We start from the raw sequence: 19,518 nt of genomic DNA on the forward strand, positions 1-19,518 counted from the left end.
GGAGAGCTGCGTCAAACCAATCTTAGGATTGTTGACTAATGATGATAATGGGCCATCCCGGGGCGATCTTGAACAAAGGAATGAGCACAGTGGGAACCAATGCAGTAAATTGGTGCTAGTTATGAGATGAAGAGTAATACTAAATATTCAGCAAGTCCCTTCCAAAAAAAACCATCCACTGCTTCGAAACCGGGACAGACAGTAGTTGGACTACAGTCAGGGATATTGACTCAAAGCCCCTTAATAGGAAAATGAAGAGCTCGAAATTTGAGACCTTGGTTAATTTTCTATGAGGGGTGATTTGATCAAATTGTACCTGAGAACTATTTACCAATTAACAATATGAAATGAACATTTGCATTAGTCACGTTGTCATTCTTAATAAGTTTGATATAAGATATTTTAATGAACTGGTGCCACCTCTATGAAGTCCCTTTCGGTAAACCATGAATATCACCGGAAATGCGAGCCAACAATGGGCGATATTAATTCTCGCGCATTCTCATATCATACGACCTTGGCTACCGACGCAAGCGACCATAGTTTGCTCTGGCAAAAAAAACCTCACGCCTAGCTTTTACTGCCCTCAACGTGAATGTAATCGAGAATTATATGACGATTTGAAATCAACATATGATGCCATATTGTGTTATTAGCATTAATGAGTGACCAATTTACGGGAGAGTTGGTCATTCACCAATTTCCGTGTCGTGTCCATTGCTTAAGTATCTCACCGCTATCCTGCTCTCACTGACGTCTCTGCCTACGAGGATACGGCCTTATAATGGTTTAAATAGCATATCTAGGTGGAAGGTAGAACAGAAGTTCATCTGCTGGATCAGCCCATTTTTCAGGTAAGACGGAGAGGTCATCGTGACTAAACGTATCATCCAGACTGTGAAAGTGCTGTGCAAGTAAGTAGGGGAGAGTTTTGTTCCACGGAACACTTTTTTTATGTAAGGCAAATATATATTTACTTAATATTCAGTCTAATGGTAAAAATTCAATCCATCAGGGTTAATCAATAAAAGTTTAAATTTTTAGACTTGCAGCTTTTCTATTAATGGATCTAATCAAAACTTCTAAAAGTGTTTAGAATTGTTCCTAGGATCATCAGCTTCATGTAGACAAGAAAACAACCTATTGTACCAGGGAACACAAGTTAGTTTGGTGGGAACAGTAATTAAATTGTGATAAATGGAAATGTATATATATGATTTGTTTATTAAATTTGAAAATACATTGACGTGTCTTGTAAAGAAAATTAACGTAGCTTAGGTAAAAACTTAATTTTAAAATGTAACTCCTTTCAAGTAAAAATAATCTTAGGTTAAACCCTCCTAAATTAAGAACATTCAAGTCCAATTATATAATGAATTTAACACAAAAAATAAATTTCTATAATATTAGACCATAAATTACGGCCGACTAAAAAAAGCACAAGCACAGTAAAATGTTCCTAGGTACACCATGTGCTTGTGCCCCTCGGTAAAAGAGGTAGCCATTTTTAATGTCGGCTGAATTTACTGTTTGATATTACGTCTAAAATACCAATAAATGAAGAGCATTCTTTGAAGTCCAATTATATAATGAATTTCACACAAGAAAGCAAATTAAAGAATATTAGACCATAAATTACGGCTGACTACAAAAAACACAAACACAGTAACATGTTCTTAGGTACATCTTGTGCTTGTGTCTCTTGGTACAAGAGGTAGAGGTACTTTAATGTCGGCTGAATTTATTGTTTAATATTACGTCTAAAATACCAATTGAGAAGCTAATACTAATAACCATTATATGTCGATTTCACCATAGAGTTTATACTATGGATTTCACCTATGCCACGATAGCCACGGTTGGAGTGATCGTTTTTGGTAAAAGACTTCGATATGCAACCAAAAACTTTTACTTTTCCGCGTCAAAAACTTCAAACTAGCGTCTTCTATGTAAACGTAATCCAAATGAACTCAAATTGACCTATGCTACACTTTAGTGCTTCTTTCACGTAATAGCTTACTTCAAAGCCCCACTCGGTCGCAGCACTCAGCGATAGTTTCAAGTGTTCCTTTGTACTCTATGCTCTAGGTACACCATCCTCCTCTACATTCAAGAAAGCAGTGGAGGATCAATTGGAGGGAATCTAATGGGATAATTTCTCCCGCTTTGGAGTCGTATACTGAGGTACGAAAACTCACTACACAAAAGACTGATTTTTGAGTGCTCCCAGGGGTATTCTTATATAACCTAAGTGATGGCAGCATAGAGCGAGTCAGCCATTGTCAAGAAATACTCGCTTTGTATATTTATGTACCTAGATATACCCAAAGCTCTGTTTTCATGAGTTGTTAACATCATTAGAGCCCAGTTTTTTCCTCAAGTTCCACAAATAGTACTCCTAACAACGTCCTATGGATTGAAAATTCTGAATTCAATACCAAATGCTTTCAAGCCAAAATTTACAACTGGCATTTGATACAAACCCGGTGTGAAACCCCAGAAATTTTCGCAGCCGCAGTTTCGTCGGGAAACAAATCAAGCATTGAACTAGATGATGAATTCGCCTACCCTCCCATTGACAGCCGCAGGATTGTTGGAGATGTTTTTTCGGGTTAGACCCTGTGTACTTGTTCCTTTTGCTGCGCTACATTCCGTGGCATATTACAGGTCACTTTTTCTTAGGAAATAAGGATAGTTTTTAGGAAAAGAAGAAAAATCCCAGCGAAAGATTCAACGAAGGAAGCAATAGGATTTCTTCAACCCCTCTTCCTGGCATGCAGCGTTTCTTCTTCAAATGAAACTATCGATAAACAAATATCTACAGAACGGGTGTCATTCACAAAGACTTGAAATCGCTTTTCAGAAAAAGAATAAGTTAAATGGAAGCACTGGCGTAACTATGGGAGGGGATGAGGGGATAGATCCCCCCAAAACCTCAGAGAAACAAAAAAAATATTTTAAACCATTGACCACTTTTGACGTATAATAACAGCATCTGCTGAAAGTTAAATTTTAAGTACCAAAATGATTTAAAAAGTATTTCCAGGCATGTCATATTTTTTTTTACTTTCCCGAACCCCCTGTTTCCTGGGGGGACGCCACCTAAGGCCATCTGATCCCCCCTCCCAAAGCATATTCCTAGTTACGCCACTGAATGGAAGGGAAAAATAACTAACGGCCAAAAAATCTTCCTCGTTTAGCCGTCATCTCATAAGTCTAAAATTAAAAAAATAATTATGTTGCGGCCCAATTTTCATGAGTTTTTCACTCCATTGGAGTCGATTTTTTAAATTTTTTTTATGTAACCCAGTTTTGTCCGCAAGTAGTACCCCAACAGATGTCCACAGGATCGAAGATTCTGAATTCAACACCTTTTAGACCAGATCAGGCCAAAGTATATAGCACATTTGAGATATCCAAGACTTAATTTAAAAATAATTGAATAAAAAACCCCCCCGCTAAGCAGGATCCACTCGTCCACTATTCGGAGTAAAATGCGTTTTTAAGTCTGTTAACACCAAAATTACAGTGATTAAAATATAATTGAATTGTTTATACTTGAAAATGAGTAATAAAATAATAGAACTCACACCATAAATATAGCATTAATCGTATCAATACGACGTCAATACCAACTCGAAGTCTTTCGACTTGATGGTTTTCAGGCCAAAAACTTTACTACCAGTATTCCTATCAATTGCACAAATAACTAAGTCTCGCACACTCTAATTCCCATCCATTTCAGTCATCTTATTGTGACATAAAAATCAAGCCTAGCCAATCATTGCGATTCTCCTAGGTTAAAAATAGAGAGCAAACTTATTGCGATACCGTTTCGTTAAATTGCAATATACTATGCATGCCATGGGCGTACGCAATTCAGGATAGGAAAAAGGGGCGTATGAATGGTAAGTCAAGTATACATTATTCATGCAATAGATAATTTGACATGAAATGCCCAGATGAAAAACTTTGACGAGAGTATTTTTCCTCAGTGACCGTATTAGTTCACTGAATTTCTTGGGTTGAATTCAATATTTAGGATACAAAAGATGTAAATACCGACTTTTACACTCATATGGAAAACAGATGTGATATCAGATTTTTTTTCAATATTATCAATAGATTTTTCCCGCGTTTATACAACAATCTCTAATAAATTTTAAGGTTGTCAACGCCCCAAACAACAAGCTTTATCCATATTCTGGCCACTCAGCTAACTACCCTAACCCCTCCTAAAATCCTACCTGAGAGAGTCAAGTTGGCGTTGTTTAATCAAAATTTCTCATGATTTTGATAAATAATAAGTTTCAATATTGGTGTATAATTGATACCGACGTGAGGTGTTTCGTTTAACACGTTCCATTTCGTTTACGGTGTTAGAAGATTGAAAACGGTAAATAAAAATATAGAAATCATATCATCAAGATTGTATGAATCGTATCAATGTGACGACGAAAGTAAAATAGATCATCTCTCAGAACTAAATCTTTTTAGCCTTTTGCAGAATAAAATAATTCAGATGATTGTACAATAAATGTTGTCTTTCATAAATTCATGCAGGGGAGAGAAGTTGAATCAATGGAATGCAAACGCGAAACGAAGAAGCATTGCTTTTTGAAAAAAAAGAATCAAAACTTTTCCGAGGATCCACCGTTATATAATCAGCATTTTTTTAAGGATTTTTCGAGATTTATCGAACAATTTGATCCCATCAAATCAATCACTGGTCTAAATCCATCAAAACTTATGCGTCAACATTAAATTCGAAATTTCTGCACTAGAAAACTCATTTACTTAAAATGATTTTTCGCAAAAAAAAGGTTCACTTGCGGATAACATCGTAAAGCCACGCCGATGGTTGGACAGCGGTTTTTTTCTTGAATGATTCCGGCGGAATTGTTTTGAAAAAGTCCCAAAATAAAACATTTCGTAATTTTTCCTACTCACAGGTATATCTTTTCCTAACCTAATCAAAGCCATAATCGTCCTTCAAGGTCCTTCTTCCTTCAATCGTCCAATACTTGAGGCTAAGTTGCTGAAGTTCATCCGAAGATGTTAAAAACAAATCTAAAGTCAATAGCAATAATATTTAACCTTACCTGCAAAATAACTTTTATCACTTCCCATTTCTCTGTGCTAACCAACGTTTTACTGATCTTAAGGGAGAATTAAAAACTATCATAGCGGCGTTATGTTCGGAATTCTGTACACAAAAATGAGATACACAAATGTCCTCCATTGAAAGAAAACTATAAATATTGGCTCGCGAACTTTCCTTCGACGAAAATGCTAACAAATGGAGGCAAGTAAACTTGGCCATTTGCACATAAAGATAAGCGTATTATTTAAATATGTAATGTATGTGATTGAGAATAAACGTGACTGATTATCGAGGCAATAACTGTCACGGGGAACACACGGAGGAAATGTTGATTTGCGCATCAGTTGTTTTCTTCCATTCTGTAGTCGCCTACTTTCGCGACGATTAGCACGATAAGGACGAGTTTGAGAGGCCTTCGTATCCCAGCTTTTAAGAGAGAGACAATAATTATGCATGTCCCCCGCCCAAATTCACCCTCTAAAATGAATTTCTGAGAATTCGCTTCAATCTGACTTTATCAAAACAGCTTATAGCAGCGCCAGCGCGTGGAACGTGGCGTCAGAAGGAACTATGGGTATATAAGCACGGTCGAACGATTTCAGAGTCAGACATTGGCCCTTTCACTACTGTTGGACGTTCGCATTGGTGAGTCAGTGTTTTCAGGAGGATTCAGTGTGCACTACTCGGTAATGTAACTGTAAATTGTAATCTTTTACCATAAAGTTCCAGCATAACATCTTATTATGCCATAACGCACCTTAATTTTTTGCGGGAAAAGGCTTTTCTCATTCCCGAATCATCCTCACTTGCTCCTGTGCCTCAGTAAATACAGTACTATTACACAAAATCATCATTGATGACATCCATTGGTGTTAAAAGGCAAAATAACGTACAGAAAATTTCAATGTTTCAATCCTTACACTTTTAGTTCACCCTTAATCCGGCAATTTGAGCCAATACAGCCCCATTTTCATACAGATAACAAGATTTTACTTCAAGTTACGCCATTAATTGACTAGTAACTCATAAAGCAGTTCGATGACCAGCCTACGTCCTGTTTTGATTGAGATTTTCAAAATATGAAGAGCATCATATCAGTTTTGTTTGTTTAAACGGCATTTATTTCTGGTTTTAATTAATATTGGAGTATTCATGTTTGCTCTTTTTATAGACCTGCAAACTCCGAAGTTGATATTATGTACCTATTAGAAAATCAAATATCCGCATTTACTCAGAGATACAGTAAAAGTGTAATTGTAATCGGGGGAGATTTTAATCTTCCATCCATAAACTGGGATACTTACACTGTAAAACCGAATTCTAGGAATAGAGAAATCAGCGAGATATTACTCAACGTACTTGCAAATCACTCTCTCGCCCAAGTAGTTGACAAGCCTACGAGAGGAAATAAGATATTAGACCTTTTAGCAGTAAGCCATCCTAAGTTGGTAAAACAAGTCGATATCATTGACGGTATAAGCAATTACACAATAATCTTTGCAACGTTAAAAATTAATGTAGTGTCACCTGTAAATCCAAAACGCAATATTTACCTATTTGATAAATGCAACTTCACTAAATTTGGCGAGATGCTTAATGACTCCTACATAAAATTTGTAGCTACATCAAAGGACCAAAGCACAGATGTAACATGGAAACACTTCTTCGAAATTTTGCGCCAAGGAATTAACGAACATATTCCGCAAAAACTGAAATGTGATAATAAGGAACCTCGCTGGTACAACAACGATGTCAGAAGGGAACTTAGGAAACAGAGAAAACTATACAACGTGTACAGAAAGTCATGTAATAAATCGAAGTAACTTGAAGCTAAAGAAAGTTACGCTGCCCAACGCTCAATAACCATGAAAGCAATGCGAACTGCAATACGAAAGTTTAAGAAAAAGTACTCGGTGAATTACTCGAAGAATATCCGAAATCCTTTTGGTCGTACCTACGCGAGAGAGCTTCATGGAAAACATTCAACCGTAGATTCGTTATTTGATAAAGATGTAAATACCACCGAAAATATTGACAAAGCTAACACTTTAAATTCCCACTTCGAAAGTGTATACACTACTGACGATACTCAATTTAATTTAGACATCCCATATACTGAGGAATCGATGGAAGAAATATCTATACAACGTGATGGGATAACTAAACAACTACAATCGATTAAGAATGGTAAATCTCCGGGTCCGGAGGGAATACCCGCGCGTGTCCTCAAGGAGTAAGCTCCACAGATCGCACATTACTTAGAGATCATATTCAAGAAGTCACTCTCCGAAGGGAAGTTACCGCAAGACTGGAAAATTGCAAGCGTTACACTTATATTCAAAAAGGGAAACAGGCATGACCCAGGCAACTACCGATTTCATTAACATCGATTATAGGCAAGATACTTGAGCATATCGTCGTTAGCAATATCATGACTTTCTTGGACAGACGTAACTTCCTCCATGACTGTCAGCACGGATTCCGAAAAAATAGATCCTGCGAAACACAGCTCGCACTCTTTCTTCACCACGTTATAAAATCTGGTGAATCGAAAAGACAAGTTGACGCACTGTTTCTAGATTTTTAGAAAGCTTTCGACACTGTACCTCACAACAAACTTTTATACAAATTACAGTCAAGCGGATTAAACGAGACAGTTGTAAATTGGATACGCGACTTTCTCAGAGATCGTAAAGAAAAAGTAGTTCTTGACGGAATTAGCCCTGATGTTGTAAAAGTTACATCAGGTGTTCCACAAGGAATCGTAATCGGCCCCCTGTTGTTCATTATATAAATTAATGATCTCTGCTCCCACATTAGCAGTAAAATAAGTTTATTTGCTGACGACGCTGTCATCTATCGCGAAATTAGTGATCACTCTGACTGTGAAATTCTATCATCTGAATCAAACAACGTTCATTTGTGGAACCGAGCTTACGCAATTAATGTTCTAACAATCTTGGAGGACCCTTCTATGAGGAAGAATGATCCAACGATCAAATCGTTAGGTATTCATAACATACAAATTATTTGGTTTTAGAATTCCCAGTTTAGACGAATGTCAATGGTCAATTTTAACTGCATTTGAAAAAGGCCAGATTGGGGCCATGCCACATATATTTGTTTGCACTCCACGTGACGTCACAGGGACACAGTTACTATACGATTAGATAGGAGTTTTACATTGTCTGAGATTACCAATGCATGCATGAGGCACAGACTTCAGGGAAACATCTCTTAATAATCACCTATTAAAACTGCCTAAGGTCGGAAAGTTTCTTTCGTTTGATAAGGTATTTATAATCCTTATTTAAGCCAAGCGCTGCCTGATACCATCGCAGCGGTGCACAATATCCTCGCCCCAAGGTCACCTCACTCGGCGACAGCAAGAACCAGAATGACGTCACACGGGGTTTTCCCAGCATTCATACTTAGCCGTCGCGTTTTCGCGCGCTTGAAATTTTTCCCTTTTCATTTAATCGCGAAAAATCTAAAAGCGTGAAATGCGTACTCCAGGAGTAATAATCTTTCGATTTAGGCATTAAAAAAATAATAGGAAACCACCCTATTGTGGTCGCGCGCCCCCTTTATCTTCCAATATTCTCCCCCGATTTCACCTTTTTTTTAAACATAAAGTAACTCACTTCTCATTTGTTTACAGCTCACCATGAAGGGTTACCTGTTCCTGAGTCTGCTTGTGGTGGGAGTTACGATGTCGGAAGGAGGGATCCTAGGTAAGTTTTGCTTTTTGTTGCACGATAAAATCTTTTTAAGTCACCAAAAAGCTAAGAACAATAGACCGTTCCTCTACTTGACAAAAATGAAACATATGATAAGGTTTCTTACAAAATGCGACACGGGTAAAAGAAACTAGTGGTATAAGTAAAAGTTATATATATTAAACAAACCTTATAATGGAATGCCTCAAAATGAAGAATGAGTCAGTGAATTTTTAAACATACGATGTCAATGACAATGCCCATAGTAGTTTTACGTATAGCAATGGCGAGAGTCATTAAATCTGCAAATAGATTATATTGATCTTCTTGATAAACTTCAATGAAAATACTTCTCAGCCCTCTGTTTCACTTGACAAGGTAATAAAAATAATATAAAAACACTTGAAGTTTTGCCAATATAAAATAGTGCATTCATACAATACAAGCATTTACCCGTGATCGAACGAGCTCAAAATGTTTTAAGCGTGAACGAGGCATTAAAATGAAGTGGTTTCATTTTAATGCCTCGTTCACGCTTTCATCGGAAAATCCAAATTGAACCAGGACAACATACTCAAGTATTCTACAGATTTGAACATAGATTTTCCATAGTGTGGAGACTGTTTGGGACATTATATGGGCCTCATATCTGTAATACCCTACGAAAACTTATGATGACAATCTTGATTTTTATTTCATATAGGAACATACCTATCTCTAAACAAACTATTGAATGGAATGGATGGCAGATAAATGAAAATTTGCTTAATTAAACACGAGGCTATATATATTTTCATAAAGAATACCCTTATTGGGTATTGTTTAAGTTGTCAACTGAGGGTAGATACTTTAGATTCTTTTAAAACCATAGTATTTTATTTCAAACTTTTTCTGATCTATTTTGCAGAGGATGCTTCAAATCAATAAGCAAATACGGAGCATTACATCAATATGAATTTATCAAAACTGCATATTTATTCCGGATTTATCAATATTTAACGTATATTTAGACCGGTATTCCGTTTAATGGGTCCACCGGTTACTTCAGGCAGCCGCTTTATTGGGGCAGATCTTGAAGAACAGATTCCAATAGAGGAATATCCACGAGTATTCTCTGCTTAATTGGGACAGTATGCCGCTTTATTGGGCCATGAGTCGGCGACATAGAGTCTATACTAGCGACGAAATTAAATTGTTTTGTTTTCAGAATACAATTTTTTTTATTTTCCTCCTTTGATTTACTCTTATTTTTCACAAATATTCCTATTATTGCCCTATTTTGAATGCTCTTGTTGTTATACTATCCGCAAGAGGATAGGACTTTTCTTTAATAGGACTCAGTAAAAGACAATCATTCAGCGTCGCCCGAGGCTGTGAAAAATATTTTTTAACTAAATTGTTATAATTTTTAAAAATTATCATAAATTAACTAAACTCGCTGATTTATTAATCAAATCAATAGTTTAATAAACTTATGTTGCATTATAAACATTCTTTAGTCTTCTTTCTACCATTTCAAAGTTTTTTATGCCCATATACGAGAGAGTTCGCCTAATTGGGGCAGCCGCTTAATTGGGGCAAAGTGCACCAGTCCCGATATGTCCCAGTAAACCGGAATCTACTGTAATTCTATTAGATGTGCTAGTTGCTTTAGTCGGGGGGAGGAAAGGGACGGGCAAACGGACCCGCCCGCTACCTGTGTCGGTCCCACACTGTTTTTTTTGTCGGTCCTTTCCTCCCATCCTTTGCTCGCGGCTCAGGTACTTCCAGGGGCCCGCGCGTCAACTTACGGTATACACACTATGAATGCAATGCTCCGTATTTATCTGCACAACTTTGAGTTACTGAATGCTCAAATTTCTTCGATCCAACAGATTTTTTATTGCTGTTCAGTGGTGATTCCGACAAGCCCCAGGGAGACAAGGCCGCGCCCATGCCAGTGGTACCCACGATGAACAACGACGCTAGGATGGAAAACGCAGACACCGACCCCACAGACATGGAAGGACTCAAGGAAATCAGCCCTGACCCAGTTCCAGTGAACGAAATGATCGGTAAAATCACAGTTTTATTATTATTATTATTATTATTATTACTATTATTTTTAAATACATTTTCACAGCATTTTTGCTGGTTTTAGGCGAGGTACGGGTATCACCAAGTACTCTCGTCTCTTTACTCTGTGTTGAAAAATTTTCCGACAATCCGGCAAGTATTTAAAATTGCTGCTTTTTATACTGTAATAAGCAATTTTTTCGGCACTCCAATAGTTTGAAGACCTTGATGGAGTGAATGAGGCACTACTCCTGTGGCAGAGATAACGATTGGTATTATGTGTACTCTTATTTCATTTTTAAGTTCTTCATACTTTTCCATTTTGTTGGTGTAGGCTGTAGTGATATTATGCGAATTAGGTACGGCAATGTCTACCGAGTACGTTTCATTGTGAGTTTTATCTTGTACTACTAGATCAGGTCTATTGCTATGGACTGTTTTATCGGTAATATTTGAACGGTCATAATAAATCTTACAGTGGTCGTTTTCAAGGATGGTTTTAGGCGTGTACTTATAATAAGGAACTCCATTTTCTATGAGTTTATACTTTAAAGCTAATTTCTGGTGGATGATGTTGCATATTTGATTGTAACGGTGCAGATAGTCTTTTTGTGATAAGTTAGTGCATCCACTTGTGATGTGCTGTATCGTCTAAGATGCATTATCACATTTTCAGCATCTGTCATACAATAAATTTGGGTTTTTAATTATTATTAATATTACTATGATAATGATTATTATTATTCAAGCATTCTACCGCTTTAGTTAGGTTTGCAATGATTATTCAAGTAGTATTCTACCAGTCTCCCCCAGTATAGGACACAGAAAAAACTCAAGGGGGGGCGCAAAAGATACCTTGAATTACCTTTAATTTGATCGTAATAAAAATAATCAAGTCACATTCAAAGTTTAAGAGATTTTTAATTAAAGTTATTATGTAAAAATACTAGACAATGCCATCTTATTATATAAAAAAAGTTAAAATTGTGGTTCTGCAATGTTTAGCAATACGGGCGGGCCCACAAGGGGGGGCGCACCTCCTGCGCCCCCCATCTGTATCCGCCACTGGTCTCTCCTTCCTTCTAGGTCGTCTCTCCTTTTCATTTCATAATAAGGTCTGCCCCCTTTCATTCTATCTAAACTCTTTTTCTCTTCCTTCCTCTCCCCCATTTACCCAACATTCTACCCTCTAACAGTGTCTTCAACATCCCATCCCCTCTAAGTACCCCATCCATCCCCACCTTCTGTCTCCCCCTTATCTCATTAAAAAGCTGCCTCTCTTCACTCACCATATCCAGCACTTCGTCGTTTCTCTTCCAGCCTGGGTGGCGCCGGGGTAAAGTCCCCGACTGCTAACCTAAAGGTCGCGGGTTCGAGTCCCGTCTGGGTGGTTTGACCACCATCCAGGGCATGGACGAATGTGATTGTCAGGCAAGTTAATTGTAAGAGAGGAAAAAAATTGTCCTTAATTCGCTTGATAAAATAAAGAAGACATTATAATCGGGTGTTTTCCCGGCGTAGGTGTTGGATGAAAAGTTCTCGGGCTTTCCACCGGGTAATAAAATCCTTCTCCGCCGACGTTTCGATGTCCATCAGGGGCATCATCCTCAGGGCAACTGAGTTTAGACCTAAAGAAGACATTATTATTATTCCTTTCCGTCAAGTTCATCTTCTCCATCTCTTCGCCACAACCACATCTCGAATGCCTCCAGTCTTCTCTCGTCTTCCTTCCTAAAGGCTGGGACACAATCAACGCTAACATGAGACGGTATACGGGATCCGGGAGAACGTGAGACGAGGAACGCTAAGTGTCCACGCTTCCGCACCGTAAAGCGCTACACCCCAGAGCAGACGCGTCACTAACCTTTCCTTTAAACTCTTACATAACGACCCTCTCACAAGCTCCTTCCCGTTCATGAACGCCTCCTTTGCTGACACAATTCTCTCCTGATTCCCTTACAGCTGTGTGGGTTTTCCTCTTATGTGCTGCCCAAATAGATAAAGTGCTGTACCTGATGAAGTTTTTCCTTACCAACTTTTACGTCGAGTCCCACATTCCTAGCTCGCGATGATTAGCAAAACACCATAACCTTGGTCTTTCTGGGATCAATCCTCAAGCAATACTCCTCGCAGCGCTTGTCCAAAGTATCCACTAGAGCCTGAGGCCCCCTCGGAGACTGACTGATCATCGTCAGATCATCCACGAACCTCACTGATTTAAACATCACATCCCCTCTTTTACCCCAGCTTCCAATGCATCCCACGCCTCTCTTATCATCTCCACTATCTAGAATAATTTAAGGAGACAGGCTCGCGACAGCGTTATTCAAAACAACTACTATATGTGTTACAGTATTACTACGAAGGGCGCGAGTGAAATAATTAAGCTGAGATGTTAATAGGGTAGTTTCCTTCATCAAAGAAAACGAAAGGCATTGATTGTGATTCGTTACCCACCATTACTGTATTAATAATATACAAATTATTTGGTGTTAGAAATCCCAGTTTAGGCGAATGGCAACGGTCAATTTTAACCTCATTTGAAAAAGGCCAGATTTGCGCCCATGCGATTCCACTCCACGTGACGTCACAGGGACCTAGTTTCAATACGAGTAGATAGGAGTTTTACATTGTCTGAGATTAATAATGCATGCATGAGGCACAGAGCTCAGGGAAACATGTCTTAATAATCACACATTTAAATTACCTAAGTTCGGAAAGTTTCCTTCGTTTGCTTGGGGACTAATAATCCTTATTTAAGCCAAGCGCTACCTGCTAGCAGCCTGCGTCGTATCAGCGCTCAAGCCTTGCCCCAAGGTCACCTCACATGCCAACAACTGGAACCAGAAATACGTCTTAAGGACTTCTCCCATCATTCCTACTTCGCCGTCGCGTTTTCACGCGCTTGAAAATTTTCACTTTTCGTTTACTCACGAAAAATAGATATCGTCATTCGAAAATCTGAGAGCGTGAAATGCGCACTCCAGGAGTAATAATCTTCCGATTTAGGCAATAAAAAATAATAGGAAACCACCCTATTGGCAATAGAGAAAATTTCCTAAGACAGGAAATTCAATGTCAATGAAAGCTAGGATGAAATATACATCCGAAACAGGTTAATCGAGTGTCACTAGCACTCTTTAGTGGGGGCTTACACTGCTTTAGCTATGACAACGAAATCTCATAATTAATACCGGCACAGAAATGTTCCAAGATAGCTAGTGCGTCTCGTGATGGCAGATGCAGATAAACAAAAGAATTGACAAATGCGAAGGAGAAATTATTTCATCTCCTATTTTTTATGAGAAAATTGAAATTACTTTTGACTTACCATATATCCCTTACAACAAATAAATTGAAAAAAGCAATAACTAATCATATACTTTGCCTGCGTAGTAAAATCAACATTTCTCGATGTGTGTGTTTATGCTATATGTGTTTTAATTTTAGGTAATATTGAAATATGTTTTAAAATTGCCAGTAACTCATAAGTAATAACCTACTGAAACACAGTTTAAATTTCATGGAAATGTACATGCGAATATTCTTGGACTGCAATCCTTTCGACTTATTCCACGTATGTGACTGAAGTCCTCAATGGCCAATATTTTCCATTAGTTATATTTTCCGCGCACTAAAATTTCACTTCCGTATTATACTTAGGCAAATAATAAAGTGACCTAAACAAGAACGATTCCAGGACGAGAAAAAGTTAGAAAAGAAAAGATTCGAAACTTGCAATAACCGAGGGAATTGCGGTCATGCGTTCAAATTTGAACTGCAAGATCTTCGCTGATTGATCGAATCAAGCGAACCTCAATCGATCAAAAGCAAGACCACGGACAGGATTAATAAGTTCTCCCCTTTTTTAAACATTATCCTTTATTTTATGATAAATATTCCTGTCATCCTTTATTTTATTTGAAAATCCAGTGCATAAATTGGAGTTAATAATCAATATATTTTGTTCAGCCCATGAGCATTTACTCTTGACTCTGGTTCGTCGGAATTTTACTGGAGCTAATAATCATTCCCAATATTTACCTCAATAATCCCGCACTGCCTCACGAAAGATCATGTTTTAATTTTTGGTGATAATGATGTACAAAATATTTAACATCACATACATATTAAATAACATTGGGCCTATATCACTTCCTTGTGGAACTTCCAATGTGATATCAACTTCATCACGTGCAACGCCATCTAATAATTCCAAGACAAATAAGACCAAGGACTCGGCCTTTAGTGATGTTCCCCCCCTTTTTAAAAAAGGTTGTCATTTATTTTATTTAAGCATTCATTGTATCAATTTAATTTCATAATCAAGATAATTTGTTCTGATGATGAGCATTTGTGCTTTACTCTGGTCCTGGGGAACTTTTTGGCTCTTAATCATTCCCAAAATTTCCTCCATAAACTCCGGACTGACTAACAAAAGATCATGTTTTAAATTGCGGTAAATTATTTTATACTTATTCACTAGTCTAATGAAGAATAAAATGCTGACCTCTTGGTTATCGCATTTATTACCCTGATTTTGCATTCATCGTCCTCACTGGTCAACAATCATAATCACTGGTCAACAATCCTAATATTGGTTTAACGCAGCTCTCCCCTCAATTCCCCTATCAGCTATATTTTCATTCGACGTTTTCCTTTTCCGTTCAGCCTAACTACTTGTCTTTCGAGATTGACTTCATCTGGCCATCATGTCTCAAGATGGGTGCTTTCCATTCATGCGACTCACGAGTCGACTTGTGTCGACTCGCGGTAACTGTTTATAACTCTCCTATTCCTGTGCGTTACCGTTTGTTGACTTGTGTCACAACAGTCGGCGACACACACAGAATGGAACACGAAAACCGCGGCGCAAGTCGACTTGTGTCGACGTGTGTCAATGAATGGAAAGCACCCTATATGGCCTATAAGGTGGCCCAGTCTTCTTCTCAAGGTTTCCATGAGGCTTCTCTAACCCCCGACTCTTCATAGGACTTTGTCATTACTTACACTGTCGATCCATTTGATCGTCTTCATTATTCTGTAGAAACTCATTACGGAAGTCTCCACACTATATTCCTCCGCTGCGGTCATTGTCTATTCCCCCTTTTGATTGCCTATTCCCCGGGCGAGCCTTTTCATATGAAGGTTTATGCTTTTCGAATAGTCAGCAAATTCCAGGAATCACTTGTGTTAGTTCGATCCTTCGATCCGTCCAAATGGCTTCCTTCTAGCAACTATCCTAACACTGGAATCTTCGTCAGCGAGGAAAACGGGCTTCATTTCTCTCGTAAGGCCTCATTTGGAGTACGCTGCCAGAGTTTAGAATCTTTAAGAGGTAGGCTCAAAATTTAGAGGGCATGAAGCGAAGATCACCCAGGAACGTCAAAGGCCGCTGTGATATTTTAATTAGCGTTACGATTTCACGGCAACATAAGAATGGTTACCATTTCAACATGACTTCTTCGAGCTCTCCTCCTGCACGCACTTATTTTTAGTGCTGTTTCTACGATCCAATGATTTGATCGATGGAATTTTCTTATTTATAGGAACATCTACCTAAATCGTTGGCACATTAATGGCTGATGCCGGTTTCGCTATTTGGTGGGCCCTCTGTGCTTCTATAGCGGTTAGGTGTTTACCCCGTCCCTCCCTTCCAACCCTATGCCTATCCCAGAGGCGTCGTCGGGCTCCTTATCGTGGTGGCGGCTCTTTCCTTGTTCCTTCACACCCAAACCCCCCTAAGCAGGAGCGCGGGCGTTTAAGTCTCCGACTAGGTTCCCGGCCCCGGCGCGTTGTAACCCTCAGAGGTCCTGATTCTCTGCTATTTCTGTGGTATTTCCTATTTATCTCAGTATCCATGCCTAACCGCGCGTTTATATCACCGCTAGCCAAGTCTACTATAATTGAAACACCACCAGGATCTTTCTTTCAATGATGGTGACCCAAGGAGGATCGGGTTGGTGTCGTGGCTAATGTGTTGCTTCCAACCTCGTGGGCTCGGGTTCAAGTCCCAGCGGTGGCAGAGATTTTTTGGATTGCCCGATCCTTGCTTAAATGTTGTGCGGAGGACATTTAAAGCGCAACACTTCGTCCGTCGGATGGGACGTTAAGCCGTGGTCACCTTGGCATATTTCGTTAAGATTAGGCTAATGCCGACGCCGGGTTTCTCTCCACCCTTCCTACCATATCCTTCCCTCATGGCGCAAATGACCTTAGCTACCGGTCACCTTCTCCAAATACCATACCATGTTTACCCCGTATTACAGGTGTGCGCCATCGCATCATAGGAAACTATATAGTTGAATATATATACTGGCTGAGTACCAGGGGTGGTCTGGCCAGGTCGGCCGGGCGGCGATCGCCGAGGGCCCCTAGCTTGGGGAGGGCCCACAACACTCCCGTCTATCGTAAAGCGCATATGAAAGGTGTAATAAAAATGACGCAAATTACTCGGACCAAATTTTTTTTTGCAATTATATAATTCTGCGTTTCTATTAGTTGCTTACTAGCAACATACTCACTCTAACAAGTTCATATAAAAATGAATAAAATTAAGGTGTCAAAGGAATTAAGAGAACCTTATGTTTTTTTTTACAGGGTTTTCGAAAAGGATATCTAAGAGGATTTTTTTTAGATTTCATTGCAGTTTCAATGACAAAATTCACCAAATAGATAATTGAACCTTAATACATCATTAATTTTTATAAGTTTTGAAATTTTCTCACTGTTTATAATATTTTTCTTCAAAAATTGCTACTTTTCACTAACTTTTATCTGCTTTTAAGAGCCATAATAATTTCAAAATCCATTTACGGGAATCCAGTTTCCTAATATTCCCCCCGCTTCCCCGTATCCCCCAGTTAGTAGGGCCCCATTATGAGCCCCAGCCGAGGGCCCCCAATCACCCTATACCGCCCCTGAGAGTACCAATATCAGTGCTAGGACCAACAGTGACGATGATTTACATGGGCTTGGTCGATTCAATGAAATTTACAGTGGAGACGTACAGATCGTTTTCGTGAAAATGCTAGTCACACATTTCCACAACTTATTGACTGATCATTTCCCCTGAAATTTCGTTGATCCCGACAGAGAGAAGGAGGCGGCAAGCGGAGAAGGAAGAAAGAAAGCCAGTCGATGAAAAAAAGGGGACGACTGGTGACGCAAAGGCGATCGAGGGCGACGCTAAGGCGCCGTCTAATGACGTGAAGGAGCCCACCGCCGAGGCAGACGTACCTCGTCATGACCGAGACGGTAGCTCCGACGGTAGCAGTTCATCCGACGAGGGAAGCCAGTCCGGGCAAGCGAACAGCAGCGGCGGAAGCAGCGGTGGGAGCAGCGGGGGAAGCAGCGGTGGGAGCAGCGGGGGAAGCAGCAGCGGGAACAGCGGCGGGAGCAGCGGCAGTGGTAACAGTGACTCATCGGAAAGCGGAAACGGGAGCGGAGGACCGAACAGCAGTGGTGACCAGAACAGTTCAGGAGGCAGTAGCGACTCTTCGGACGGGAACAACTCTTCTCGCGGGAGACCCAACAGCAGTGGTGGAAACAGTTCGGGAGGCAGTAGCGACTCTTCGGACGGGAACAACTCTTCTCGCGGGAGACCCAACAGCAGTGGTGGAAACAGTTCGGGAGGCAGTAGCGACTCTTCGGACGGGAACAACTCCTCTCACGGGAGACCGAACAGTAGCAGCAGGAGTCGTCGTAGCTCCGAGGAGAACAACTCCTCCCGAGGAAGACCTAACGGAAGCAGTAGAAGCCGAAGCAGTTCTGAAGAGAACAACTCATCGCGAGGCAGACCGAACAGTTCCGGTGGGAGCGACTCTTGTAATGACAGCAGATCTGGGAGGCGCCCGGCAAACTCTGGATCATCAAGCAGTTCGAGTGAGAGCAACTCTTCGGAGAACCAAAGTCGGGAGAATGATCGGGCACAGACAACGGTCCAACCCAGCGATTAATAAAAGCGTCAGGCGGCAAGGTGTCTACCCAAACACAAGACACTCCCCTCGGCTGAAGCAGCCAAGAAGCCAATCTTACGATAGCCATTGGCTTCGGTATTGCTCTCCATGGGAGGGGCAGACCGAATGAAACCATCGTATTTGCCTTCTAGGACGTCTTCAGGCGCATTTCATGACATACATGTCATATTTTCTTCAGGATATATTCCTTCACATTTTTTCTGCAAGTCGGATACAAATATTCAGGCATAGCCTCCTGTGCCACGATATCATTATATCCCACATAGATCTGTACCTCTTTCCGTCCAACCCTTGCTATTAAAGTTGCAATTTACAAAAATATAGTGCAGTTTCATTTCAATGTATAATCTTGTAGAAATAATACAACATTGGTTGGCCTTTTCTGAACCTGAGCCAGGCCTTTGACTGTGCATTAGGCCGGCCCTTATTTTTCAGAATTGAGAAAATTTATGTTTTCCTAGTCTCAAAATGATCCAAATGAGGTTCATATTCATGTGTTAAAATTTGGTTACTTTAAAATAACGGCAACACGTGCCCCAAGGGCCCTAAGTACTGAGGACCCTCAATTGAGATTTTTGGGGCCTAAAAAGTGCTACTTCTATGTAAAACGTAAAAGTAAAGCTCTTTAGGACCGATTTTTTGTTTGTTTTGACCTATCTCT

The 19,518-nt window shown here is 39.7% G+C and overlaps 1 protein-coding gene across 2 annotated transcripts; it reads left to right on the plus strand.

Annotated features, from left to right (window-relative positions):
* The first annotated feature begins 766 nt into the window (after positions 1-766).
* Positions 767-19,176, plus strand: LOC124156858 (keratin, type I cytoskeletal 9-like). Of its 2 annotated transcripts, none has more exons than XM_046531348.1 (4): positions 767-854; positions 8,766-8,838; positions 10,698-10,877; positions 17,974-19,176. In XM_046531348.1, exons 2-4 carry the CDS (start codon positions 8,772-8,774, stop codon positions 18,834-18,836), a joined length of 1,110 nt encoding a protein of 369 aa, XP_046387304.1. In that variant the 5' UTR covers positions 767-854; positions 8,766-8,771; the 3' UTR covers positions 18,837-19,176. The 2 variants fall into 2 exon arrangements, with proteins under 2 accessions (XP_046387304.1, XP_046387305.1); XM_046531349.1 differs by having other exon boundaries at positions 833-914.
* Positions 19,177-19,518: the final 342 nt, after the last annotated feature.

This window comes from Ischnura elegans, chromosome 4 (assembly GCF_921293095.1).
Source record: "Ischnura elegans chromosome 4, ioIscEleg1.1, whole genome shotgun sequence".
In the NCBI taxonomy this organism is placed as follows: domain Eukaryota; kingdom Metazoa; phylum Arthropoda; class Insecta; order Odonata; family Coenagrionidae; genus Ischnura; species Ischnura elegans.